Below are 27,979 nucleotides of genomic sequence, written 5' to 3' on the forward strand. Positions count from 1 at the left end.
ATCGCTCGCCTCGGTGGCGACTCACGGGGGTCATCGCCGCCTGAGACGGCGCCGCTCCGTCGTTTATAGTGGCGTGAACGGTAGCGACGGGTGGCTGGTAAACCAAGAAGCCTTCAGAGCGTATCGAATCCCGCATCAGGAACTACTTTTTTTTCTTTCTTCTTAGACCACCCAATGCGTCTAACCCCTGAGACATTAGGCAATCCGTCCGCGTCTATGGTGAGAAGCATTCGGTATTTAAGATCGCGTCGGTTGTATGACGCAATAGGGGTGAGAACCTGTTGTACATTTTGATAACAGTTCTATAAGAAACTGCATGTCTCTCATATACTTTTGTCAGGGAATGGTGGAATAAACTGCTTTGTCTGTGGTGTTACAGTATGTTCTCATATGGTTACTTAATGCCATCAATACACAGCCAAATCCCCAGTGTTAACAGTGTAAAGACTTATTAAATCAACACAGAATTTGACTGTATAGTAGAGTGATTCTCAACCTTTTCAATGTCAAGGACCCTGCAGTTTGATATGCAATATGCATTAGTAGGCAATGGACCCCTTCAACCCCCACAAAACGTTGTTGCTTTACAATTGTAGCGGATACATGTGTGGGTCTTCAGGTCAGTGCTCATCAGCACTAAGTCACCAAAAGCACGACAACAAGACATTAAAGGAGTAGTTCACCCACTTACTTTCTATCAATTACACATCCCATGATGCCTTGACATTCACTTTTAGTATTTGTCACATTCCTGAGCCAATACTTTGATGGAACTACTTTAATCATTATTTTATTGTAGATCTGCTATTTTTGAAACATCTGGATTTTTTGTTTATTTTTTGCAAATCTTTGAATATATCTTTTTAAAAGCAAACATTAAAAGCAAATATTTACTTCTGGGGGGGTCGCTGGAAACATATTTTGAGATGGGTGTCCGTGGCCAAATATATAATTTTGGGGGTCCTTATGAAAAAGTGGGAGAAACACTTATTTAAAGAAGACATTTATAGAATTGGGTCAATCAATATATTCAAAGATTTGCATAAATTATCTTGATTTGTTAAAAATAGCAGATCTACAAGCACAGAGTGCCGTGCTGTGAGCTTGTATATCTGCTATTGTTTTAGCTCCTCTGAGTGAGAATGTCCATATGTGGCTAACTGGCTATGTATGTGTGTGTGTGTGTGTGTGTGTGTGTGTGTGTGTGTGTGTGTGTGTGTCTGGCTATGTCTGTATGATGGCAATACCTCTGCTGACCACAAGGGAGGGGCGCTGTTGAGCAGGCCAGGCACACTCACACTCACACAAACGCACGTGCACACACACAGCCTCCACCGCTCAGTTCACACCTGTGTGATTTTTTTTATATAGTTAACGCATACAATAATGGTTAAATGGGACCAATAGGAGACTCAGTAGGAGACTGCCAGTCATCAAATTATCGTATTAGGAATGCGACAAAACCAAAAACATCTCCATGAATTCGAGTCTTCTTAGGGCGTGTAAATGATATCAAATACCGTAATCCATCTCAAAATGTTGTTCTAGGGACCCCCCAGAAGTTTCAAATGTTCGCTTAAAAAAAAAAGATATATTCAAAGATTTGCAAAACATTTCAAGATTTTTCAAAAATAGCAGATCTATACCAGCTTGCAGTGCGGCACTCGGTGCGAGCTTGTATATAGATCTGCGATTTTTTAATAGCAGAAAATAATGGTTAAAGTGGTTCCATGGGTTAAGCCTAGGTATCGTCATCATTAATATCAAGGAGTGTTGTCAATTAGTCACATTCAACACGTACAAAAACCTAATGTTATTTGGTGAAATACAAGCAAAAGTGACAAAATGACAAAACAGCACAGGAATGGCATACAATCTCCTATTTATTTTTTCTTTAATTAACAATCAAAAATAAAAGCAAGAGTTTGGGGCACGGTAAATATCAAAACGCACAGCGGTCAGTAAAAAGAGTTTGGTTGGAGTTGTATAAAAACTGGATCACAAAAATCCTTCTGGGTAAAGATGGGGAGGAAAACATCCCCCTGCACACGAGGAAGAACATAAACAATATTATGTATCTCTGAGTTGCTTTAAAGTCATGTAAACTTTGTAACTGTGTTGCTCTCCTTCACAACAGGACACCGACTTCAAGAACAGGTTCGTTATGTTTACGTCCTGATTAATGGACAAGCGCTGCATAATGTGAAGAACACAACCTAGTAAATACTTTATCTATATACTGTACACTACGCTCTGTCCTCTGTACATTTGAAATAAACGGGACACTCCTTAAAGTAGCACGCCACCCATTTTCATCTGTACAATTGCTCCTCACTAATATGATGGTACAGTTTCCGTCAACTGCATCTCATTGGTGGGCAAAGGACAGTTCAGAGCCGTGCCTACCGATGACATCATCTGTGGAGAATACAAGCCAAAATAATGGCGGATACCGTCATAAAGTCGGCTGTCCGGTGCTGCCGAGATGTTGTGACACCCTGAACCGAACCAATTTAAACTTGTCTCTAAAAGTGGAATATGCATCGGCCGATAATTTAAGGAGACTCTTTGGGCGCTTTTCGACCAGCAAAGAACCGGTTCGGGTTCTTTCTCCCGCCTATGGGATGAACCAGAGGTGAGCTTTTCCACCGAAAACCGAGTTGGTTCCGAACCGTAAAAGTTGGTTCGGAACGGGAACCACAAAATCCTTAGTTCCTCTGGTTCAATCTGGTGGAAACGCAAGTCGGTTCGCGTCCGGTTCGCAAGAACGAACCAAGGTTCCAAGAAAGTTGAACGGCACTGGTTCTTGAACCAAGGTTCTTTTGGTGGAAAAGGCTCCTTCGTGTCTCCATAGGGAACAAAGAAGGCTCATTTTGTCTCCATAGGCAACCACTGCTGGTCATCAAATTATTGGTTTAGGAATGCGACAAATCCTAAAACATATCCATGAATTCAAGTCTCCATGGGGTGAGTAATTGATAGAACGCTTTTTTTAGAGTGAACTATCCCTTTAAAGGACAAGTTATAAGAAGATACAGTAGGTTGAAAATGGGTGAAGTGCTCTTTTAAAGGAAGAGAGAAAGGAAAAAGGTAAAAAAAAAGAAAGAAATTAGGTTGTGGCTCCTGAATCAGTACTAGGTTCTATTTATTAAACGTAATGAGAGAGATGAGAGATCCCATAGCCCGGAGGCACAGGGCATGGGATGGTTTTGGTGCGGCCCGGTTGGTCGGTTGTCTGAGATCCTACTCTGTAGACAGCGAACTAAGCAGCCTCATTTAGCTGGTACCACACTTGAAACTGTGTTCACATCAGGCAGATATAGTTCAAACAGAAAAACTCCTAACAATGTGTTTTAATGACTGAAACACGCAGGAGAATAAAATATTTTTCTCAATTGCCAGCAAAAAATATGCATTATGTTCACCAATACATATTTGACATGTATGATGTTGGCTTATTTGTATCTCCAACTAAATTATATTTTTAATATATTTTAAATCAATATATCACCCAGTAATACTACAGATTGAATTTAGAATCAAGTATAGCAGTTTGATATGATCTTCCTAAGATGGTTTGGGCACTATATGCACACAGAACCATACTGTATGTACAATGGGGACCTCGTTTTCCTCTTTAGAAATTCCCAGCAGGTTAAATTTAGGGGGGTTTAGTGTGATTATGGTCTGTGTAAGGATGTGGGAGGGCTTAAAATGAGTGCCTCTTGCTAGCTCCATCTGGCTCTGGCCCAATTTAAAACCTGCTGGTACCCAGTTTCTAAACGTAACAGGATTCCTGGAGTTGGCCAACCACCCTCCCAGATTCGTTCCCTGAACTTAACCACACCAATCCACATACCTAAACATAACCATCTCTAACTAACCAAATGCACAAACACTTTTTATATAAGAATTTAGGTCAGCGCGTATTGGCTCTGGCCGGTTGTGCAAAGCATTGTGGGTATGATACTGCCGGTTCAGGAGCCACTACCGGTATATGATCTTCCCTTGCATCTTGACTGATAGGTATGGGTGCAGACTTGAGTCTAAATAACATCTCACCTTACTGCAACAAATATGTAAAAACCCATTTCATGTACTTTTCTGTGACTGCCTTGTGAAGAAGAAATGTGCAGTGAATCTAAAACCCAAGACTGCTGACCATTTAGCTTTCAGTCCATCACTCATGATTTACTGTATTGTATTGTCAACAAACATGGTCAGCGAGTGTGTGTATGGTGGGATTGGGGTAGCTGAAGATATCCAGAGAGAGAGAGAGAGAGGGAAAAAGGGAGAGGAGGAGGAGGAGGAGGGGGTCATCTTCGAAACTTGCGGAAGGGCCTGCTCTGGTTGCTGTTGTGGTGGTGTGATTTGGAGTATGGCTCCCAGCGTTTCCTCTCTGGAGGTTTGTTATAGACGTAGGGCGAGGGTCCAGCATACTCATCATCTGGGTTCTCGTCCATCATCTGCAGCTTGGCCTCAATGGCACGGATCTTAGCACTCGTACTGCAGCGGAGAGGAGAAAAGAGGAGGCGTTGGCAACAACAATAAACACAGGAGGGGTTGCAACACAAGTGGTGCTGACGGTGACAAATGGGCGGCGAGGAGACAACATGTGGGGAGAGTGTGCGGACGGAGAGAGGGAATTAGGATAGAGAGCACTGGTTCTCAACCTGTGGGTTAGGACCCAAATGATTGGGTGCCATGGCATTGGTCCGACATTTCATTGTTCCTACATCCCATTAGTCAGAATCTGGTGAAAATACTATGCCTAAACCTAAACCTAACCCAAATCTAACCTCAGTAAAACTATGCCTAAACCTAACCCAAACCCTAACCCTGACCTCAGTAAAACTATGCCTAAACCTAACCCTAAAGGTTTAGGCATGGGGGGGGGGGGGGGGGGGGGGGGCAGATGATTAACTTAATATGCAACTGTTTTTCTCACTCAACAGTAAACAAACCAACATAAAATGTATAGCCCATTGCTAAAGTGACAATCTAATTACGTTTTAATACCTCTGGATTGACAAATTAAACATTGGCCAAAACAGGCGTTGTGAGCATGTATATCTGCTATTTTCACATTTTATTTGTTTAGATTTTTTTCACCAAAAATGGCGAGTATAAGATAGCAAGTTAAAGATTGTGAAAGGGAAAAAGAAAGAGCTGACAGAGGAGGATGGGGAGAGAGAGAAAGTCAGGCGAAGGGCATCAGGAGAAAAGGGAAATAGTGTGTTTACGTTTCACCTTTTCCTCTCTTTCCTCTCTCGCGCTGTGCTTGAAGTTTACAGTAAAAGTGAAGTGTGGAGCCTTTCCTGAGGTGTGCCATGTGAAGGTCTGCCACACACACGCTCACTCTGTCTCAGTAACAACGCTAGGAGCCCAAGAGACCTTTATTGACTTAACAGGGATCCAATTTACTGGATCACCTGACAAGTGTGTGTGTGTGTGTGTGTGTGTGTGTGTGTGCGCGCGCGTGGCTGATTGAATAGTGAGGGCACCTCACTCATTATCTTGGTCAACACTTCCACATAAGAAAGACACTTTTGAGTTGTTGAAGTGCTAACTCTGTTGTACTTGGATTGACAGCTAATCTCCCCTAGCCGGAAATGTTGTGCACGCGAATGAAACAGTACAGAATACTACTTAAGTGTTGGGCTTCAACTATACTTTGTTCATCTACAAGCTGTTTTCTGTGTGCGACAACTCAGGGTTAGGGTAAAAAAATCACACTCGTGTGAACTGAGCAGTGGAGGCTGCGTGCGTGCGTGCGTGCGTGTGTGTGGGTGCGTGCGTGCCCGCGCGCATGTGTGCGAGTGTGCCTGGCCTGAACAACAGCGCCCCTCCCTTAACATGTGTGGTCAGAAAAGGTACTGCAGGCTACATACAGACAGGCTACATACAGACACGGACGGACGCATACCCAGACACACGGCCACGTATAGGAGACGGTGTGACCACCGCTCAAAAATGAAAAATTGCAATGATTTAAAAGTACTGACATATACACTTTTAAGTCCGTACAAATATAGTAATACAAACGTGTGTGTGTGTGTGTGTGTGTGTGTGTGTGTGTGTGTGTGTGTGTGTGTGTGTGTGTGTGTGTGCATCACCAACCTAAGGTGGTTGGTTGGTACAGGTCCCTCCTCTGATGCAGCGCTGCTAGATGGTTCCAGGCCCGTGGGAGGCATGGTCTTGTCGTTACGAAAACCACCTTCAAACCTCTAAAGACACACAGAATGGCCAGGCAGATAGACAAGCACCCAATACAGACAAGACCATAGATATATGGGTAGAGGAATAGATGGAGATAAGGCAGACAGACAGACACACACATAGTTGCAAAAGGATGGAAATTAAGCAAGGAAATGTATGACAGACAGACAGACAGACAGAGAGAAAAGGCAGAGAGAGGGAGGGAGACAAACAAAAGCAAGGTAACAAGAATCAGAAGTTTATAATTCACCAGACCTCCAGATCAAGGAACAGGGCAGGTTTTTTTCTGGAGAATGAACTGCAGCTTCCTCCCACACGGTTGAAATGCCACCCGTAATATATAGAAATATTAACAACAAACAAACAAATACATAAACATGTATAATAATATTATTGCATGGCCAAAGCATGCTCAGCCCAAGCTGGCACTCCATTTATGTCAGCCCAGGTGAAGTTAGCTTGGGGTTAGCTTCACCTCCGGCCAGGGTACTTCTGGATCAAACAGACAGCAGCCAACAGGGGATGTTGTTTGTTTTGGTTGTGATCGCCTTACAAATCACAAGCTCAAGGGGGCGTGGACATAATGGGAGCAGCTGGAGATCAATAACCCGTGGCTGCATTCATTCTTCTCAAAACCACCTTCCAAACCTCTCCATCAGCCAACACAGCATGCTGCTAACAACCTGTGGAGAATGAGGGGAAAGAAACACAAAGAGAACAGTTAATATATTGTAGAGCAGGGGTTTTCAAAGTGGGTGACGGGGCACCCTGGGGTGCCGTGACGGCAGTCCAGGGGTGCCGCGAGATAATTTGATAATATTTGGAAATTATTTGGACACTTAAAAATATATTTAGTATCCTTTTACACTTGAAGTACACAGTTATTTTCAGTCAGTTCTAACCAAAGTGGCTATTATCTCAACGTTTTCCTCTCAACATAATAGCTAAAATATGCCATAAATATAAGGTGCTGGGTGTGAAGTGAAAGTTATGAATATAATGTAGGGGTGCCTCAGTTGAAACAAATATGTATAGGGGTGCCCTGAGCCAAAAAGGGTTAGGGTTAGGGTGCAAATGATAATGTTCCAAGTTATGTTACAGGCAAATATGCACATACACTAAGTACTACATTTGACTTTCCAATTTATATATGAATTCCCATGATGGTAACACCATGTCTCATAACAAAATGTCTAACCTTAATCATCAAGTTCAATAAGTTGTGAGCTTGTAGATCTACACAATGATTTTTGCCTATAATTACATGCCCAAAATAAGGACGGCGGGTTGAAAGCGGGTTTACAATTTGAATAAATTGAGATGATTAAAATGTTTCCCTTTGACCCACATAAGAACAAAAGTATGAGAGCACACACAGCATCTTTACATAAAGTACAGTCTAAAAAGAGAATATATGTATGCCCAAGAATAGGTCTAAAACAATGAGGTTTCCACCCCACAGGACCCTTCCCTTCCACCCATTTCTAAAGACATGTAGCAGGAATGCACATCGACCGTCAACCCACACATGAAGAAAATCAAACCCAGTTTGAAGTGAGCGGTGGATTTGGCTTTTGAAATTAATATACGGTAATGCACAAACATCTTAAAAAAACAGCAAAATGTACCCCAAGTTTATTCAAATCTCCTATTCATGTAGTCTAAAATAAATGTAATGTTGTATAGTGGAGTGTGGTGTAGGCCTATAAATTGCATGTGTGTGTTTCAATGTATTGTGAACATAATCATTCCTGTCACAAAACAGAAACCACACTTTCGTTTTTGCAGTGGCATAAAGATGCATAGCCTGCAAAGTTTTCAAGGAAAAAGAACAATGAAAATCTCACAGCCAACATTCCATAACATGACATTTTTGGACTTGCATATTGCCCTGAAGGTTATAGAGAGCAGGGTAAAAGCCCCAACGGACACTAGTGAACGACATAAAGGAGTTCAAAAATAATGTAATAGTGAAATGAGGTATTATTAAAGATTCAGGGCGTATTTCTCGCTGTACTCCTGTATGATGGCATGCCACCCATGGGGACATTTCTGCTAGTGGAAAGTAGGAACCGATGAGGAGTATCTCTTCCTCCCATTCTGTCAAAGTATGAGAGAGGGTAGGGATAATGTCCATCCTACTTCAAGACAACAATCGGTAAAAAAGTGATTGTTAAGCCTGATTTAGAACGGTTTTGAGCTTGTAGATGGCCAATTTTCTGTGAGTGACTGGGTTGGCGTTCCAGTACCCTGGTTCACAACTGCTTCTGCAAGATCCTTCAAGCGAAGACAAATAATTCTCACACACATTACAGTACCTGTGTGTGTGTGTGTGTGTGTGTGTGTGTGTGTGTGTGTGTGTGTGTATGTGCGTGTGTGTTAGTTATATATATGCCACAACAAAATCTAAATGAGAATATAATAAGTATTCCTTAAATAATCACATCAAATCTCACAACTCTGCAACAGTATTTCCAACTCATTATTGGAGAAGTAGACCTATGTATAAAATGTGATATTGTGATACGTCCGACAGCAACACGTAACGTCTCTTACGATCAATAGCTAAAGATTGGACGGGAAGACCATACAGTTATTAGACTCTGTTTTAACACTTCTTCAATAAGTAGTAACTCACCACAAAAAAAGAATGATGTGATTGGGCCTTTACCATTAGAGATCCTAGATTGTATACATACTTGAACAACCTACATTAATCAAATCAGCAACAAGCACATTATCATATAGATCATGTAATGTGCTTATAATTGTATAGTTATTAACCACTTTGGGCACGACTTCAGCAAGCTCAATTCGGAAGAGTAATCCAGGTTAACCCAAAACCACTATTAATGATCTGATTTATTCTACAGCGTGTTGTCTTTGAGGCAGCTGTATTTGACCTTGACCTGGCCCTTCTTTCTCTGTGTGTGTGTGTGTGTGTGTGTGTGTGTGTGTGTCCGTGCGCACGTTGGGCGTGATTTGTCCCTATACAGGATATCCCTTCACCCTTGACCAGCAAGAAAGCTGTCTATTGTCAAAAGAGACAAGGGTTTGGCTGCTTGTATCCGAATAAATGTATTGTACCTCTGACTGACTACTGTAATGTTAACACTCACTGACGTGCCATTGCTAATACTCTTGAGAAGTTTTTATTATTACTGTTGCCTTTGACACTTACCTTTACCTGAGCGTGTGCCCAGCGCACTACTAACTTCTTGGATAAAGCTAGCTTCCCATTTAGACACTGGATAGCCCTCTCTGCCTCCTACAGACAGACAGACAGACAGACAGACAGACAGACAGACAGACAGACAATTCAAAGGGCTTTATTGGCATGAGAAAACATAAGTCTACTTTGCCAAAGCAAAAGTGGAACAATACAATCAAAACAAAATAATCAATGTACAATTAAAGGGAATAGAAATGATGTGTTCTCAGTTATTGCAACTGAGGCAAATATAACTTACAATTACAAAACCATAAGCCTTTTGCATTTGAGGAACTAGCCCTTACCCGTTCAAAGATATGAGCTCCGAAATGATGTGCAGTGTGTGGGTTATGGGATGTGCACTGTGCACACAGTATATGAGGGATGGAAAGTAACTTTAACTGGTGCTTGCATGCTAATATGTAGGAGCATCAATGTAAGAAATACCCGTTCCATTTAACACACACACACACCCCCCACCCCCACCCCCCCGTGTGTGTGTGTGTGTGTGTGTGTGTGTGTGTGTGTGTGTGTGTGTGTGTGTGTGTGTTTGTGTGTGATTGTGCATGGCCTGAACAACAGCGCCCCTCCCTTAACATGTGTGGTCACAAAAGGTACTGTAGGCTAAATAGATATAGATACACCATAAAAATGCGAATATACAGCATACGATTTGTGAAAGTGACAAACGGGCTTCACAGTTATGTCAGGTGTGTTCATATGCTAATGGTGATGCGATTTCAGATCAATTGCTCCAGCCACTGAGGAGAAACGCTGTTTCAGACAGACAGACAGACACTCACTCAGACAGACAGACAGACAGACAGACAGACAGACACTCACTCAGACATTCGCAAAATTATAGTATAGATAGTTGGCCTATCCACATAGGAAAGGTTGTGCACAAATAGCAGTAAACACACGCGCACGCACACAAAGTGCTTCATTTGAATAAGAATAATAAATCAGCCATGATGATTGCCCTGGTGTCATTAAATCATTAGTCTTCACAATGGAGGGATAGCAAAGGCAACAATAACCGATGATGGATTGCATTACTTACAGACAAGAGAGAGCGCGCGAGAGAGAGAGAGAGAGAGAGACTGCCTGCGACTATGTACACCTTGATGCTAAATGATAATTTACTGCAGTGTGTACAGAGTGTGACTGTGATAAACACACACTTCCTCTGTTTAAGCCTTTGGCTTAGTATTAAAGACATGGTGAAATGAAAAATATGTTTTCCACATTTAGAGCATACCTGCAGTGATAATGAGGACATATCATTAGATGCCACAATTATTTGAAATAAATCATTTTTTGTGCGTTCTTATGTCAAAAGTTACTTCCCGTAAATGCTAATGTACTGAGTGATGACATAAATAGAATATCACTCGCACCTGATTTAATTTGGTTAAAACATTCTTGGGGCACTATTTTGACTGTCTTAAAGCTATACTGTGTAAGTTGCTCAACTAGTGGTCAGTAGCGTTATAGCAAACCGCGGTCGCGTCTGCTTTTTTCGGCCGTTTTTCGCCGCGGACCGGGCCTTCAGACCACCGCGTCCACCTCGCCTTGCCGGGACCTATCCATAGAGGTCTTTCGTGTCCCTCTACGAGCCTCGGTTGGGGAGCTACATGCTAAACTCCTAGCCCAGTGTAAACACTGCAGTGTACTTCCTGAAGAGCTCGGCAGTGTATGATCTGGGCTTTGATTGGCCGGTAGGGAGACACGTGTACAGAATGATGCATATGACGTAATTTTGCCGGGAAAAACAGCCCCGGTCACGGCCACCAGGGCTCAGTAGAACACATACTAGTAAGACACCCAAGGGTGGAATGCGACCTCAAGGTGACATGCAACCTCGCCCTAAAGGGCGAGGTCACGCCAATTCTTGACAATCTGGCCAACCACAGCGTTTCTCTGACGATTCTAGTTGTTGTCATTCTGGGGGGAGTTTGTTCATGTTTTTGTGAGGGTATCAACCCTAGGAGACACGGGGAGAACACGCAAACTCCACACAGAAAGGCCCTATCGCTCACACCCTAGGTTCGGTTGGCGATAGGGCCTTTCTGTGTGGAGTTTGCCTAAACATGGAGATGTGGTACAGAAGGACTCATATATGGGCATAAAAAGTATGTCATGTGACATCACTTCCTGTACAGACAGTCAGCCATTGACTCCGACCTAACAATGGCTACTGTCTATGACGGTAGTCCCATATGACATGATGTACTAGACTATCTCCATATATAGTGTTATCCACATCTCCATGTTTAGGCCAAACAGATTCGCTCCATTTCTCCATGTATAGGTCCAAATGCCCAACATTGAGCTTGACAACGAAACGTTCTTAACACAGCAGCCCCCATATTTACTTTAGAAAATATGTTAAATTCTAAGTACATTTGGAGTACCGGTTTGATACAAGAGCGAATAAGCACTACACTTCTGGAATCATGTGCGTCGACTTAAAGTTGGATCCAGGCCTAATAACTTTATCTGGCCACCCCGTTGCCACCTCCTTGTTACATTTTCTTTTCTCCAGGTGGATGGACATTCTTTCATGGACATCCTTTCATAGGTGATAAGTCCAGCCGCCCGTATCAGATCAGAGGAGGATACCGCACATTGTACCTCATCCACTCTTTCTTCTCTCTCCTTTTGGTATCTTTATCCTCCTCCTTCTTTTTTTCTTTTTTATTCTTCTCTTTTTTTGTCTTTCTTAATCTTGTGTATCCTTCTCTTTATTTTTTTTGTCTTTCTTAGTCTTGTGTAGCCACCCGTACAGGAAGAGATGGGGACTTGAGGTCGCAAGTCAGGACTTGAACCTGTGACGCTGCAAAAGCTGGATTATCAGCCTAGATCTTTGGAACACTACCCTGTGTTCCAGAGCAGCAGTTGATTTTCAGTACTGTGTGGTTCATTTGTTTCTCATTTTGGTATGTTGTCACCTTGACTTTGATTATGAAGACATGACTTGTTGAGATTACTTTATTCAATATGTCTTCAAATGCAATTTTGTCATTCTCTTTGAAATTTTTCAGTGATTCCTGAGTCATGTTGTGACCCAGCAGTACCTCAGCTGTTTCGTGGAAGCATGTCACCCATTGAACATCTCCAGATTCTTCAATTTTTACCTTCAGCCGAAGTCTGTATTTAACGTTTGGAGAGGTCTTTTCGCATTTGGGACAATAGTAGGATCCCTTTTCCAGGTCTCTAAGTTTCCTGTTGCATATGTCAGTGGTACACGCTTCATATATGTCCTGTTCAATGTCAACATACCTTCTCCAAAACATCAATATTGAACTCCATATGTATATGGATACATATATGGCATTTTTATTTTATTTGATCCTTTATTAATAAAAATACATGTATGTATCCATATACATATGGAGTTCAATATTGATGTTTTTGGAGAAGGTATGTTGTAAATGTATGCTACTTAGTAAGGGGCCTCAGGTTAGATACTCTTTGTATGGCCTCTGGAGGTCCTTGGCGTCGGTTAGTAGTATGCCCAGCACATAAGATGTGGGACGTCACAAAGCCTGCGGCCATGTAGCATTTTCCATCAGGCCTGTTGGTTTTCACGCTCCAGTGCGGCGTTCATGCGCTGCAAGTCCTTGTCCACAGCCCTACGGTCCTGGTGGCCCTTGGTATTGTTGATATTCTGGAAACGCTGCCATTGACTTGCACCAATTTTGTGAGGATATCAACCCTAGGAGACACGGGGAGAACACGCCAACCCAACCTAGGGTGTGAGCGATAGGGCCCTGACTATGTTATGTCAAAACATGCCCATATGTGGACATTACCAAATATGGGCATTTCCAGATATGTCCTTAATATTGATAACATTGGGACAGGGATCTCCATATATGGGCATAAAACGTATGTTAATTAGTAAAGCCAAGCTTGGGTTTGATGCCTTGGGATTTCTATATTTGGACATAAGTGTATACCCAATAGGTCATCATCTGGAAAGGTAGGGTGTAAATCAGAGTAAAGCAGGCTTTTGAGCTAGTTAGGGCCAGAGATTGATGACATCAGAAATCCCCATATATGGGCATAAAGGGATTTTGCTTTTGGGAATGCCCATCTATGGCATTTTAATTTTATTTGATCCTTTATTAATAAAAATACATGTATGTATCCATATACATATGGAGTTCAATATTGATGTTTTTGGAGAAGGTATGTTGTAAATGTATGCTACTTAGTAAGGGTTGGCGATAGGGCCTTTCTGTGTGGAGTTTGCCTAAACATGGAGATGTGGTACAGAAGGACTCATATATGGGCATAAAAAGTATGTCATGTGACATCACTTCCTGTACAGACAGTCAGACAGACAGCCATTGACTCCGACCTAACAATAGCTACTGTCTATGACGGTAGTTCCATATGACATATTGGACTAGACTATCTCCATATATAGTGTTATCCACATCTCCATGTTAGGACTCATATATGGGCATAAAAAGTATGTCATGTGACATCACTTCCTGTACAGACAGTCAGCCATTGACTCCGGATTAACAATGGCTACTGTCTATGACGGTAGTCCCATATGACATATTGGACTAGACTATCTCCATATATAGTGTTATCCACATCTCCATGTTTAGACAGCCAATGACTCCGGCCTAACAATGGCTACTTTCTATGACGGTAGTCCCATATGACATGATGGACTGGACTATCTCCATATATAGTGTTATCCACATTTTGTGTAGCCGCCCTGTACAGGAGGTGATGTTACAACTCGCTGACATCACACTGACATCACAGAGGATACGGACGGTCACGAGGATACGGAAGGAAGGAAGGACACTCAAGCGACACGGTTCTTCAGAGTATATGCGACCTTCGGTCGCAATAAAGAAAAGGCTTTGGGAGCTGAAATGAACAGAGTGGGTGTTCTAAAACTTTAGCGATTTAATAATTAGGACAATTTTAAGATTTGTTTTATTAAAAAAGTTACATAGTATAGCTTTAAGTACCAGCTCTTATGCCTTGACTTGAAGGCATGTCCATACTGTCTCTGACCACCAAACCTTTAATTCGTGGGCTTTTCATTTCTGAATATTTCTGAAAAGTATTGAAACTATTTGGAATGCCCAAAATAGAGAGGCCAGGTTGAAAGTGGTTAAGTGTGTTGGAGATTCATTCATACCACTGACATGCATCTCAAACCCAAACCCAATCCTATCCTCTTCCCCATCACTCAGCCATGTATGGCTATAGTCCTGACTAGATCTCCTACTGAGGAATCTCTGTGTGGTGTTTGTCAGTATGAACGTACATGATATAGCACAGCAGTATATGGATGATACAGAAAGAAATCATAGAGGTTTAAACAAGTTCTCAGTGTGTGTACTGCAGTGGTTCCCATTTCCAAACTTTTTAGCTTGAGACCCAAAAGAGAGAGACATTAAACATGCCCGGGACCCAAACTAGTGAAAACAGAAGATCTACAAGCTCACAACACGTCGCTTTGCGCCGCGTTGTGAGCTTGTAGATCAGCTATTTTCACTACTTCTTAAACATTTGTGCTCTAATTTATTGAATTTCTTCGATTTTTCTTTGATTTCTTCATGAAATTACTGAAATAAATCTTTTTTTGGGAATCTTTTTTGAAAATATTCTGAATAACAACCAATTGTAGGGAACCAAAAATCAAGGGACCCATAAATAAAATGTGTCTGCGACCCACAAATGGGACCCACTGCTTGGGATCCAGTGTGTGTACTGTATGCAGGTGGAGCCCACCTCTCTGGTGTGGAAGTTGACGAAGCAGTATCCTCGAGGCTGTCCCTCCATTGGCCCAGACTTATGGAACAGAAAGTCAAACTGTTTCACACTGCCAAACCTCTCCAACAGCTTCACCAGGTGGTATCTGCATGACCCGGGAGAGAGAGAGAGAGAGAGAGAGGAGGGGGACACAAATGTGGGTCAGGGTGATATTAACACGTTGCAAGCCGCGGCAGAACCCTCTGAACAGAGGTAGCGCCGAAGAAATAAGCCATTTATTTACAAACATGTTTTAAAAAAACAAAGCCCACATGATAACAACACGTACTGGAGTGCTCGACACAGCGTACATATTCATCCTGCAGAGGTCGGCGATCTTACTTTGGCGAGGCGGAGGGGAGATCAATTCCATTCGTTTACGTGCGGCGAAGCAGGGAAAGGAGCGATAGAGAAGCGGCGCCCGAACGTGATTGAAACCGCGATCCACGAACAGAGACAAAGACCAGCCATCTTGTTTGAGCTTCTTGCTGAGTTTCAACACTGGGGAGAGGATGAGGCTCCTCCTGGCCAGCCATCCATCCAGAATGTGAGTCAACGGCGTGGCCTGCTGGATATTAGGAGTATCACACCCAGCACCAGAAAATGACTGTCAGAGCATATTAACCCTTTCAGATCGCTCCAAAAAGACACAGAGAAGAATTTCCGATGTTTTTTTTTTTTTTATTATAATTTATATCAAAAGTCCGGGAATAGACGGCGTGGCTGATGGGACCCAGTAGGAAGTCCGAGGGAGTACGGCCAGGCTTAGAAGGTGTTAAGAATTACAAGGAATGGTTGAAGAAAAGTGAAAGTTATTTAGATTGTTTAGTGTTGAAATTGTGCTTTGGAATAATAACGGATTTTAATATGAAGAGCGTTTCCTGAATTTTGACTGATCCAATATTTTTTGAAACAGACATAATAAATAAATAACAAAACATTCTATTTAGGTCTCGTTGCCATTTGCATATGTCTGCGGGGCAGTCAGCTGTAGCATTAGGCCTAATGAGAATAGGGATGGGACGATATGAAAATGTCATACACGATTATTGTGACAAAATAAATCGCGATTTACGATATTATCGCGATAATCAAAATCCATTATCCTTGGGCGGAACATTTGCCAAAGACATTTGATAGAGTGGGGAAAAAAAGACTGTATCAAGTATGTATATTATAAGTATCCTTTACCAATTCTAGAGGGTTTAAGTGGTACCGGATATGCAGCTCTGCAAATAAAAGGTGAATTGAACTGCATGACGGAGAACGATATCACGATAAATTAAATCTCCACGATACGATTATCCTGAGTGTTTTCTTTTATCGCGATATTCGACAATATCGCTTATCGTCCCATCCCTAAATGAGAATGACAGCTTTCTCCCCCCGACACCTTGTTAGCTGCAGGACGGCTGGCTTGCAGGCTGACTGACAGTAAATCTCTCATTGAGACAATACAGAGGATACAGTAGCAGGACAATGAGGGAATAAAACTAAGGAAGCATTAGTCGCACCCCCCTGCTTAGCACAAACAAGTGGCTGACTGGCTACAGCTGCCGACTGTCACACTACTACTGAACACGGATCATGCGGTCAGTCGAAGAATATGCAATGCGTGTCGGTCGGAGCATTCACGTGCATACTGTATGTGTTACTGATCGGCGCACAATACATCCATGAGAAAGTCTCTTCTAGCAGTGTGGCGGTGGGGCCGGGCAATGAGTTCAGGGTCACCTGCTACATCCACATCCTTAAGTATCGCTTCTGTAAACATCTGGGCAGTGGATGAAAGCTTAGACCTGTGGAGTCATATTATGAATTCCGCAGATGAAATCCATTCTGATTGATAGCTGGTGTGTTGTGGAAAACATCTATGAAATAAGCATGCGTAAAGTGCCGCTGTATTGTATGTATTATTTTTTACATTAGGTGGAATACTTAAGTGAACTTGAGAGAAATGATGTAGCCAATTGACTTTATCAATAGAATATGCATAGCCATAAGCAAATATACTTTTGCTATACTACATTTTTTGCAAAGGTGAAAACAAAAGGACAACTCATCTACTTGACCCTGTGACAGGCCAGGCCTGAGAATGACCCTCATGTGCTTGTATAAGAGTTCCAGAGACATTTTGGCTGCAGCCTTTTTATTGTTCCGTCGCTGAAACAAACAGTTATTTTTAATCCTGGAAAGCTTTCTCTGGCTCTGTTGTGTTGTGTTGTGTAGTGTGTGTGCGTGCGTGCACGCCCCAGCTTGAGTGACCATGAATGTGTTTTAATGACGTTAATGTGTGAGCTAGCATTTGTATGTGTGAATGGGATCGGATGTGGGATGTGGAGGGGGTTCAGCTTCAGGCTCTATGTCTTCCCCCACTCTACAGCTCCCCAGAGGATCTCAGTCCAAGAAGAGTTTCTCCCTTTCCCAGACAACACCCTGCACTGCCTCCCATCACGTGAAGGTAGCCTCTTCCTGCAAGGACCCCATGCACTGTGTATGGGGCTAAACTGAGCCCAGCTGGGTAGAGATGGAGTAATCGCGTATGTGCGTGCATGCATGGTACCAGCTCAACTAAATTGTATCTGCTAATTTTATTTTTGGTATCACCTGCATCAAAGTTCCAAGCGCGCTGAGGCAATACCACAAGGTGATGCTGCAGATTAGGTTTGAGAGAAATCATCCGATTTGTCACTAGTGTCATTGCATCACGAAGGCCTCCCCTATACTGCATGGGAGCTCCCAAATATTAAAATTAAATTTGTAGTTGTAAATGTGAAATGAATCAATATTGAGCAACTGCATGGTCTATTTCTCACCTAAAATGTTAAATGTTTTTTATGCCTATAGATAGGACAGTTGACTGACAGGAAATGGGGAGAGCGATTGGGGAGTGACACGCAACAAAGGACGTTGGGATCGGGATTCTAGCGTGTGACACGCTGTCAGGCTGACATTGCAGCCAAGGGTGAAATGCCACTTTTTTGACAATATCAGAATCGGAAATGACTCAGCCAGTTTTAACCACTTTCCACCTGACATCTCTATTTTGAAAAGTTTCAATGGTTTTCGGCAATGCAATGCGTTGTGAGCTTGTAGATCTATTGTCGTTCAACTAAATAAAGTTCAGTTCATGTATTTGCAGAGATTTTAACCCATTTAGGCCTAGAATTATTGACTGCTTTAACTATTGAAAACTAGCAGATATACAAGCTCACAGCGCTGCGAGCTTGTAGATCTGCTATTTTTGAAAAAGTCGTGAAAACGTGTGCAAATCTTTGAATATATGTATTTTCAAAGCAAACGTTTGTAACACAAATCTTGCTTCTGGGTGGTCCCTGGAACTAAATATTTTGAGATGGGGGTCCGTGGCCAAATACATATCATTTTGGGGGTCCTTCACATGAAAAGGTTTGAGAACCACTGACACAGTAGTCTCTCAAGAACAGACTAACTGAGCTCCAGTTAAGTGAAAAAGAACTTTTCTTTGACGATGGCTGGCCAGATTGACCAAATAAACTATTACTACTACTACAGATTGCTGAAACATAGAAACATAGTTAAAAAAAAAAAAAACCTTAGAAGGCTTCAAAAGACACTTATCCACAACTTTCCAACATCCCATTGTGCATTGCGCAGAAGTTGCATGGAGCTTCCGGCGCCGCAGCTGAGTGTGATCTACAAGCTCACAACGGTTACATCTGCGACGCGACGTGAGCTTGTATGTCTGCTATTAACCGGAAGTGTGGTACAAAAAATTCTCCAGTAAATTCCCGCGGAAAGAGGTGGATAGAATCGGGTCAAAATTCTAATCTTCACGATTTTTCAAAAATAGCAGATCTACAAGCTCGCAGCGCGGCACTCGGTGCCGCGCTGTGAGCTTGTATATCTGCTATTTTTTCACTGGTTAAAACATTCAATAATTCTAGGCCTAAATGAAAGGCTGATACAAGAGCACTTCTGGATGCTAGCAGCAAAGCTGGACCACAATGGTCTCCTCCTCCTGGGGGCTGTAAAATGCTCCGGAGGAAAGGGAGGAGGTGGGATCATGGGGGTACGGTGCAGTGAAGGGATGCTGAGGGCAAGGCGGGAGGTGAAGGAAAGGGAGTTAGAGAGGGGAGGTGAGAACTAAAGGGAAGTGCACAAGTAGGAGAGAGACAGGAGGAGGAGGTCAGTGAGGAAGTAAGGAGGAAGACACAAAGGATAAGACATATAGCAAGAGGGGGAGGGAATGGGATCCGGCCCGGGTTTGGTACAGAAAAGGCAGGCCTGCGGGACACTGGTGTGGAGTGGCGTTACAAGAATTGACATTCTTTGGGATAAGTGAGATAATAAAAATGTCTCTGATTTCTCACATGCCCCTCTTCTAGCGTCACCATGAGGTTGCTAAGGCCAATTTGTGCATACATGGACCTGACAGTTGCTTATCTCCCTTTTAGGGAGTCTTACTTGTAAAAATGTCTAAACTTACAAAGGTAATAAATACTTTGTCCCGCAGAAACAAATATTTAACACTGCCAGTTTATGCATGAGGAGAATGCGACTGCCCTTGACTTAATATTAACTTTGTCAAATAAAAATGTAAACTAAACAAGATACCGGTACATAATGACAGATTCAAAGAAGAAGCAGAGTAGTCCCCATTACAACAATTCCCTTCTCAAAAATACAACCTCTTCTGAGCGGGTTGTATTTACCTACTGTCATTCCCATCCATGCATTGCACACGCTGCCATAGCATTCTTTGCAGAAGAGGAAAGGGTAATTTGTACATCAGTTCTGTCTTTATCCGGCTTGATATGTTCACTAGCTTGACATTGTAGCAAGCAACTGAAGCCCAATTGCCAGGGTGCTTGAGCTGCTTGCCAGAAATTGCAGGGCAGCATGCAAGCTGGTGTGATTGACAGTAGGTATGATCATAAGTATGGCCCCCTCCCGGATCCATTCCCTGATTGGATGTACTGTACTGTACTGTATATACTATGGAGATTATAGTACAGTACTCTTTGCTGTAGTCTGTCATTATCTTATGTACTGTATATGTATATGTCATAGTGCACCTGTTATGAACTTGAAGCACAATATACAGTATATATACAGTATATACTGTATCTTTTTTTAGATGAAGGACTGTAGTTTATCTTAGGTTATGATTAGGGGAGGGAAGCGGATGGGGACGGTGTTCTTCACTTGCGCCAGCAGAGCGCACAAGTACTGTGTTCGGCTGCGTAGGTAGGTAAATAGCAGATCTACATGCACAACCATGTAGATCTGCTATTTTCACAATGTTCGCCTCTTGCTTACTTAATATTTGACAGTTTGACCAGTCCTGTCGAATATTCGACTTGTGAATGCCCTAGTTGTCACTGCACTAGGCAGTGACTCCTTGGGGCTGAGGTGTCACCTGTCAGTGGGCAGACCTTGTGTTTCGGTCAACGGCCGCGTTGAAGGACAAAACACAAGCAGTGCTACTTCCCCATCCCCAAACCAAAACGCAAAATAGCGCACTGTTGTGTATAGGGGGAAATAGGGAAAACATTTTGATTCTGTCAAAAAATGTCAGGCTGTTAATTCACTATTCACCTGGGTTATGTTGTGCTCTCTTGTAAGCCTTTCCAACAGCACAAACGATGGTTGTTAAGTCACCTTCGCTGAACATAAAATGCTGTTGGTTTCATTCTGAGCATGGGGTCTGTGGATTTGTGATCATGTGTTGTGTTGAGAGAAACAGAGGCTGGTACGTGACAGAATAACAGCTGCCATAAAAATAACCATCACTTCCCCGGCGTCCGTACCACACGTGTACATAAAGTTCAACATAGTCTCCTCATCTCATGACATTTTAATGACTCCATTGTTTGGCTCTGCCCCTGACCCAAGGCGCAGAAGAGGAAACCTCCAAAATATAAGCTGCAAAACAATACTTTGGACAAAGTATCAGTTTGTTAATGTATTGCAATATTACAAATATTTAATATGTATGTCATCTTTAACGCCTCTTAATAAAACAACAAATCTGTTATTGATGATTGAAAGTCTTTTTTTTTTAAGATTATTTTTTTAGGCTTTTTATGCCTTTATTTGATAGGATAGTAGACTGACAGGAAATGGGGTGAGAGATGGGGAATGACATGTGGCAAAGGTCGTCCGGATCGGGAATCGAACCGGCGACGCAAGCAGGCATCATAGCCTAGTATGTGGTATGCGCCTGGACCACTAGGCCAGCGGGCGCCCCCAGATGATTGAAATTCGTTATTCAAGAATAAACCCCTTGAGATGTAGCATCTCGTTTTCGAGGGGATCCTAAAAGAATTGCTTGAACGGTATATTCAAGAGCCATTTCCTTTTAACGTATTTCAGTTTGATTGAACATTGGCATGTCATTAGGCCAGTCTTTTTCAGGTCATTTATACCCTGCCTGGCCACGCTAGGACAAATACAAGGAGCAATGCCTATGCTGTCCGTGAGCTAATTAATCTTCCCAATCAGCAGCAGGGGCCATGGGCATTTCTCTTGTTTTCCCTCCATACTGCGTAGCGCTGGGCTATTTAAAGAGAAGCAGAGCAGAGCAGGCAGAGGGGAAGGAAACGCCTGTCTAGACGCCCACCAGTGCTAAAGCCCATACATTCTCCAGCAGCCCCCACGGGCACACAAACACACCCCTTTACCCCCCCATTACCACACAAACACACCCCTTACCCCCCATTACCACACAAACACACCCCTTACCCCTCATTACCGCCTACCGTAGCTACATCACATAATATTGGAGGACACACACACACACACACACACACACACACGTATGTACACAAAAAAAGTAAACTCAATGCTACGATGTGCACATACTACACATTAGAAAAAAGTTGCATTTAAAAGTACATTTATGCAAGCTCAAAACATGCATGTGTGTCTCTCTCGCACACACACACACACACACACACACACACACACACACACACACACACACACACACACACACACACACACACACACACACACACACACACACACACACACACACACACACACACACACACACACACACACACACACACACACACACACACACACACACACACAGCTGTGTGAAATCACACACCTTTGCAAACTGTCCCCTTAACACTTGCCCCACATGTGTGCTTAACAACCTTAACCTTGGCAAAGGCATCCCTATTTGGGGAATGTCATCAATACAGGCAAAGATTTGTCGTCATCATCTTTTTGTTGACGTTGCTTCCAAAACCTTTTTTTCTTTTTTTTCCTTTTCTTTTTCTAAAATAGCCAAAGTATGAAACGGAGCTTAAGTGCTTAAACGGGTTAACACTTAACACATACACACACACACACACGTGTGTGCACTAACAAACACGCACACAATGGTGTGCAGGTTGACAGGAGGAGAGTAAACAGGGCAGGTGAGTGAGGAATGATGGCTGCCCCTCAGCAGAGCAGGTCTCCACGCCTGGCTGCCTCTCTTTCACACACCCAGCGCTGTCTGCTAAGTCTCAGCCTCACACACACACACACACACATACATACACAGAGTTCATCAATCATGCAAGCACACACAATGTACTGCCTCTGTAGAAGGCAGAGCCAGACAAGGTAAAAACACGCTCCGAGGTTCATAACAGTAACAGGGGCTTCCTTAAAACCCACTTCGAATCGAACACTAGCTGCTGCTGCTGCTGCTACAATCAAACACTAGCCTCGTTATTCATTCTATTTGCGGTGTGTGTGCGCTACTTCTACTGTATAACATTGCTCGCATAATGCGTTTGTTCTTTTAGGCCTATTTGTTTGTATTTTATTATTTATTTTTTTCTTTTATTTTGGATCGTATTATTATTGCGACCGTAGGTCGCAGACTAGTATGTGAACGGTCACAGCTTGTCCGTATGTGTGTCTGTCACGCCTGACACTGTGGTTCTATGGGTTTGTCGCTCTGACATTATGCTCCGATATCACGGTGATGTCAGGGGAACCTCTCTTAAAGTGCAGGTGCCATGATTTTCCCCTCTATAAAACATGATTATCTACTATTATGATTATACTAGGAGGATTGTTCCAAAAAAGTGTACAGAAAGAGTTAAAATGATGTTTTTATGTGGCCACACCCACCAGTTCATTGGTATGCGTGGTTGTCATGGTGGGTGGTGACCCAGCTGAAGTTAGCCACACCCACGTGTGTTGGGTGAATGGTAATTAGGGGAGGGGTTGATTCTATGATGTAATAAGTATGGGTGTTTTTGGAACGGCACGTCTGACCCAGCAGGTGGCATCCTCCAGCTAAAAACCCAAATAAAAAGAGAATGCATAATTTCTCATAACAACCACACCCCTGGTGTGGTTGTTATGAGAAATTAGACCCCCTGTCTAATGAAGTACTGTCAACCTCCTAGACACATGAAAACCAGAAAAAGTACAAATCTATGGCACCACCTCTTTAACAGAATGGGTGTGCCGCTCTGACATCACGCTCTGGCTTCACTGTGATGTCACACTAACAGAATCCCTTTTATGCCCATAGAGTTCCCTGATGTCATCAATATTAAAGGAGTAGTTCAGCCCCCAAAATTACTTTTTATTATTACTCACGCCATGGAGACTTGAGTTCAATAATATTTGCCAGACCCATGAAATGGGTAGGCCTACATAAGCAAATGTCGGTCTGTCCGGGTTTTCTATATAAAGGGTATATATGATGATGACATGATGATGTCATGCCAAAAGGCATGATGTCATAAATGATGATGACAGACAGGGGGTCTGGCACAACCAGGTTGACCTGGTCTAGTTTTAGTTTTTTGTTGCATTCCTAAGACAAAAATTTGATTACAGGTACAATAAATTTACCCCCTTTCGTTCTGGAAGGGGACCCAAATGGATTCGGGTCCCCATCTGGAATTAATGGGGGTAAATTTACTGTAATCAATTTTTTTTCTAAGGAATGCAACAAATACAACATATATTATTGAACTCAAGTCTCCATGACGTGAGTAATCAATAGAAAAAATCATTTTGGGGGTGAACTACTCCTTTAAGCCCAGATCTAACAGGACTTCATATGGGAATGCCCATATATGGAGGCCACATCGGCCACATACCACACTAACAGAATCCATATATGGCCAAGAACAGCCCATATCTGTGTGGCTGGTTCTACACACAGGATCTCCATGTATGGGCATTAAAGGATATGATGTCAGATGCCATAAACGTCATAGGACTTTCACATAACGAATAACTTAGTAAGCATGTTTGGGCTCTCACAGCACATCTCCATATACAGTACATGGATCTCCATATATGGGTACCAAGGTCTCCATATATTGGTACCAGGGGTCTCCATATATGGTCTCCGCCATCTGGCCAGATGGCCAAGAATTGGCGCGAGCTAGGGCGAGGTCGCCTGTCGCCCTGAGGCGTCTTAATAGTCTTTTTAAGCCCCTCTGGGCTTTTTTGTGTCATCCTTATAGCAGTTTTCTTTACTGTACTGTTGTATTGTGAATCAAAAATATTAATAAAGTAATCTATCAATCAATAAATCCTGGCTGCTGTGATCTGTGATTAATGAGATATAATATTAATAAAATATTTGCCTTTTCATGGAACATACATTAATTAACTGTCAAAGCTTCCAATCTTAAGCGTATAATGACAAGTCTATCCTGTTAGTTGATAGGATTAAATATTAAAATGTAATGTAATTCTCTCTGATTCATAAAGAGACTTCGAAATCTGTGTGTGTGTGTGTGTCTGGGGGGGGGGGGGGGGTTCAGCCTTTATTGATAGAGAACAGTAGTCTCACGGAGAGAGAGATGGGGAGCGACACGCAGCAAAGGTCGCCGGGGTCGGGAGTCAAACCTGCGACACGCCGTTAAACTAGCCGCCCAGGTCCAGAGTAAACCTGTTCAAATAATTCAATGTGATTTAATAATTATTTTATCCATTAACCATTATGTCCTATAAACTTTGTTTTATGAATAGCGAAAATACTATAGGCAATCCACATTGTGATGAATTTTTATGTTTGCCAATCTTTGCCAATATTAACATGCCCAACAGGACACTAGTTGGGAAAAATAACATGTGTAGTTAGCGTGATGTGAAAACAAATCAAATTAAAGTGAATGATTGTAAATGATCAACCGTGATGCTTTTAGTAGTCCTTGCCCATTCGAACATATATGCTCAGAATGATGTGCAGTTTGGGTTATGGGGTGTGCACAGTATATGAGGGATTGAATGTAGGAGTATCAGAAGAAGTAATGTTGGAGAACCCAGCTCCAGAGAACCCAGCTCTGAGATTCATAACAAATTCGCCTTTCAGGACTCACCATTGCATGTTGTACGCAGCAGTTGACTATTAAAATTAACAGTGTAATTCAGGGGTGCCGTGGATGAAAACGTTATTTACAGGGGTGCCCCGAGTCAAAAAAGTTTGAAAACCCCTGCCATAGAGGACGGAACGCAACAGGGGAGTCCCTCAAGACCCAAGGCAGTGAGGAACTTACTCTGTGATTTTAGGGTCGATGTTCCCGATCCATAATCGATTCCCGTCATGACCCAAACTCTCTGAAATGATGGAAGCATTCTCCACAGTGTCTGCCGCAGAAGACATGGATCCTCTGAGGGATGGGAGAGTGTGAGAGAAACAACAAAATCATTTATAAGTTTACCATGAGAAATGTCACAGCTTGTCCGCGTGTAGTACACATGTACACATTTTTACAGTCTATGGGTTGGTTCCCTTGACACATCACTGTGACATCACAGGTGATATCACATCATGTAAAAGTCCATATATGGGTATTCCCCAGAATCCCTTTTATGCCCATATATGAAGATCCCTGTCCTGAATCTCCTGATGTCATCGATATACTGTATATCACCGGCCAGATGGCCAAGACATGGCCCATATCTGTGTGGCTGGTTCAGATAGGGATCTCAATTGTATGGGCATTAAAATATATTGTATGTTGTAACAGAATCCCTTTTATGCCCATATATGGAGATTCCTGATGTCATCAATATTAAGTCCATATTTAACAGGACGTCATATGGGAATGCCCATGGATATATGGAGGAAGACAGCCCATATCTGTGCAGCTGGTTCAGACATGGATCTCCATATATGGGTAACTGGTCCGATATACATCACTGGCCAGATGGCGACTTGCATATGTCGCCCTGAGGCGTCTTACTAGTAATAATAATAAAATATGTATAAATGGAACTGGCAGAGTCAATTTATGGTTATATCTGTATACTCTTGAGTTCAATTAAAATTGAGGATTTGATTTTCACCTAAAGCACTGTCGATTCTCAACGTACACCACAGGGACACCCAGAGGACCTTCCCAGGGTGTCTCCAGCTAAATGATAGATAGCTAGGACACATTTAGACATTCTGAGTTAAATTGGGACCGTACCTATGTTCCAAAGGTTCTATGTTCCCCACTTAAACCCACAAAAAAGGTTCTATGTTCCCCAGATTCTGTGTTCCCCACTTACCATTACAAAAAAGGTTCTATGTTCTTTGCTCATCCAAAAATGCAGTAAACATGAACTTATATGAGTTGTGTCAGAGTCGAGATCCTGCTTGCATCTAATCTGTCGGTAGATAATGCCGGTCTTATATAAGGGTTTGTGTACGGTGTGATGACATACTGATGTCAGCAGTGTGATGTCATACTGATGTCAGCAGCTATGTCTCTATATATGGAGTTATATGTTGTTCGTGTCCAAATATGGGGCTTGTGAGGTCAGACTTAGTGAGATTCGTCGGTTATCTCCATATATGGAGGGATGTGTTGGTTATCTCCATATTGTGGAGATAACCAACCGTTGGTCGCTTATCTCCCGATTAGGGAGTCTTACTGGTAATTTCTTAATACTAGTGGGACAGGGGGGCTGGGCACCATATTTTTGTATGACTGGGCATCTGGACGAGTAGGGACCTGGACATCTGGGCACTAGGGACATGTGGGCACCTGGACAAGTGGGCACGTAAATTATCCTTTTTTTGGTTGAGTGGGGAACATAGAACCTTTTTTGTCAGGGTAAATGGGGAGCATAGAGCCTGGGGAACATAGGGAGGAGTGGACCCGGTTAAATTAACACTGAGGATTTTACAGTGTGGATTGGGGTCCCAGCGATTTAAAAACAATACATTATCAAATGGGGGTTCCTGAAAATTAAAATAACACTGTGCTGAACTGGAGCTTTGGTCGATTGAGTGAATACTTTATTAACAGCTTGCAGATTGTAGTACAGAGATATACAGTTTGCAATGACTGTTATATAGGGGCTTGTTTCCATTGTGGTCCTGTGTATTCAATTCATCAAGACGGTGCAATATAAGATCGAATCAAAACCAGGTAGAAACAAGAACACGACTCGTATTCCTTGGATTCAATTCAAAAAACAAATTTGTCAAAAAGTACAAAGCCAGACTTTATACAGATTGATGTGATTGATTATTATAACCAAGCTCAATTGAGGATTAGCTTAGTAGCTAACTAGCTACAAAGCTAATAACAACAGGCTGAGTGTGTTTATTGAAGAAAGAGCGCTGTGATACTTTACCTTGTTGAGTAAAACGTGTCCTTTGTAGAATTCTATTGAGGTGACCGAGCACAAACGTGTCAAATATATGAATGATATAATAATATGACGGTGCCAGTCATCTCCCACACTGTTGTGTTCCTCTCATGAAACGCTGTGTGTGTGTGTTACCCGTATGACAACAAC

At 42.5% G+C, this 27,979-nt stretch overlaps 1 protein-coding gene across 1 annotated transcript; it reads right to left on the reverse strand.

The window, feature by feature from the left end:
- Positions 1-1,865: 1,865 nt before the first annotated feature.
- rbm18 (RNA binding motif protein 18) lies at positions 1,866-27,952 on the reverse strand. The gene is made up of 6 exons (XM_080743221.1): positions 27,815-27,952; positions 25,741-25,854; positions 15,203-15,329; positions 9,407-9,487; positions 6,121-6,227; positions 1,866-4,506 (listed from the first exon to the last, which is right to left on the reverse strand). Exons 2-6 carry the CDS (start codon positions 25,845-25,847, stop codon positions 4,317-4,319), a joined length of 612 nt encoding a protein of 203 aa, XP_080599347.1. The 5' UTR covers positions 25,848-25,854; positions 27,815-27,952; the 3' UTR covers positions 1,866-4,316.
- Positions 27,953-27,979: the final 27 nt, after the last annotated feature.

The sequence above is a fragment of the Nannobrachium achirus genome, assembly GCF_963921795.1.
Source record: "Nannobrachium achirus genome assembly, chromosome: 15".
Classification (NCBI taxonomy): Eukaryota; Metazoa; Chordata; class Actinopteri; order Myctophiformes; family Myctophidae; genus Nannobrachium; species Nannobrachium achirus.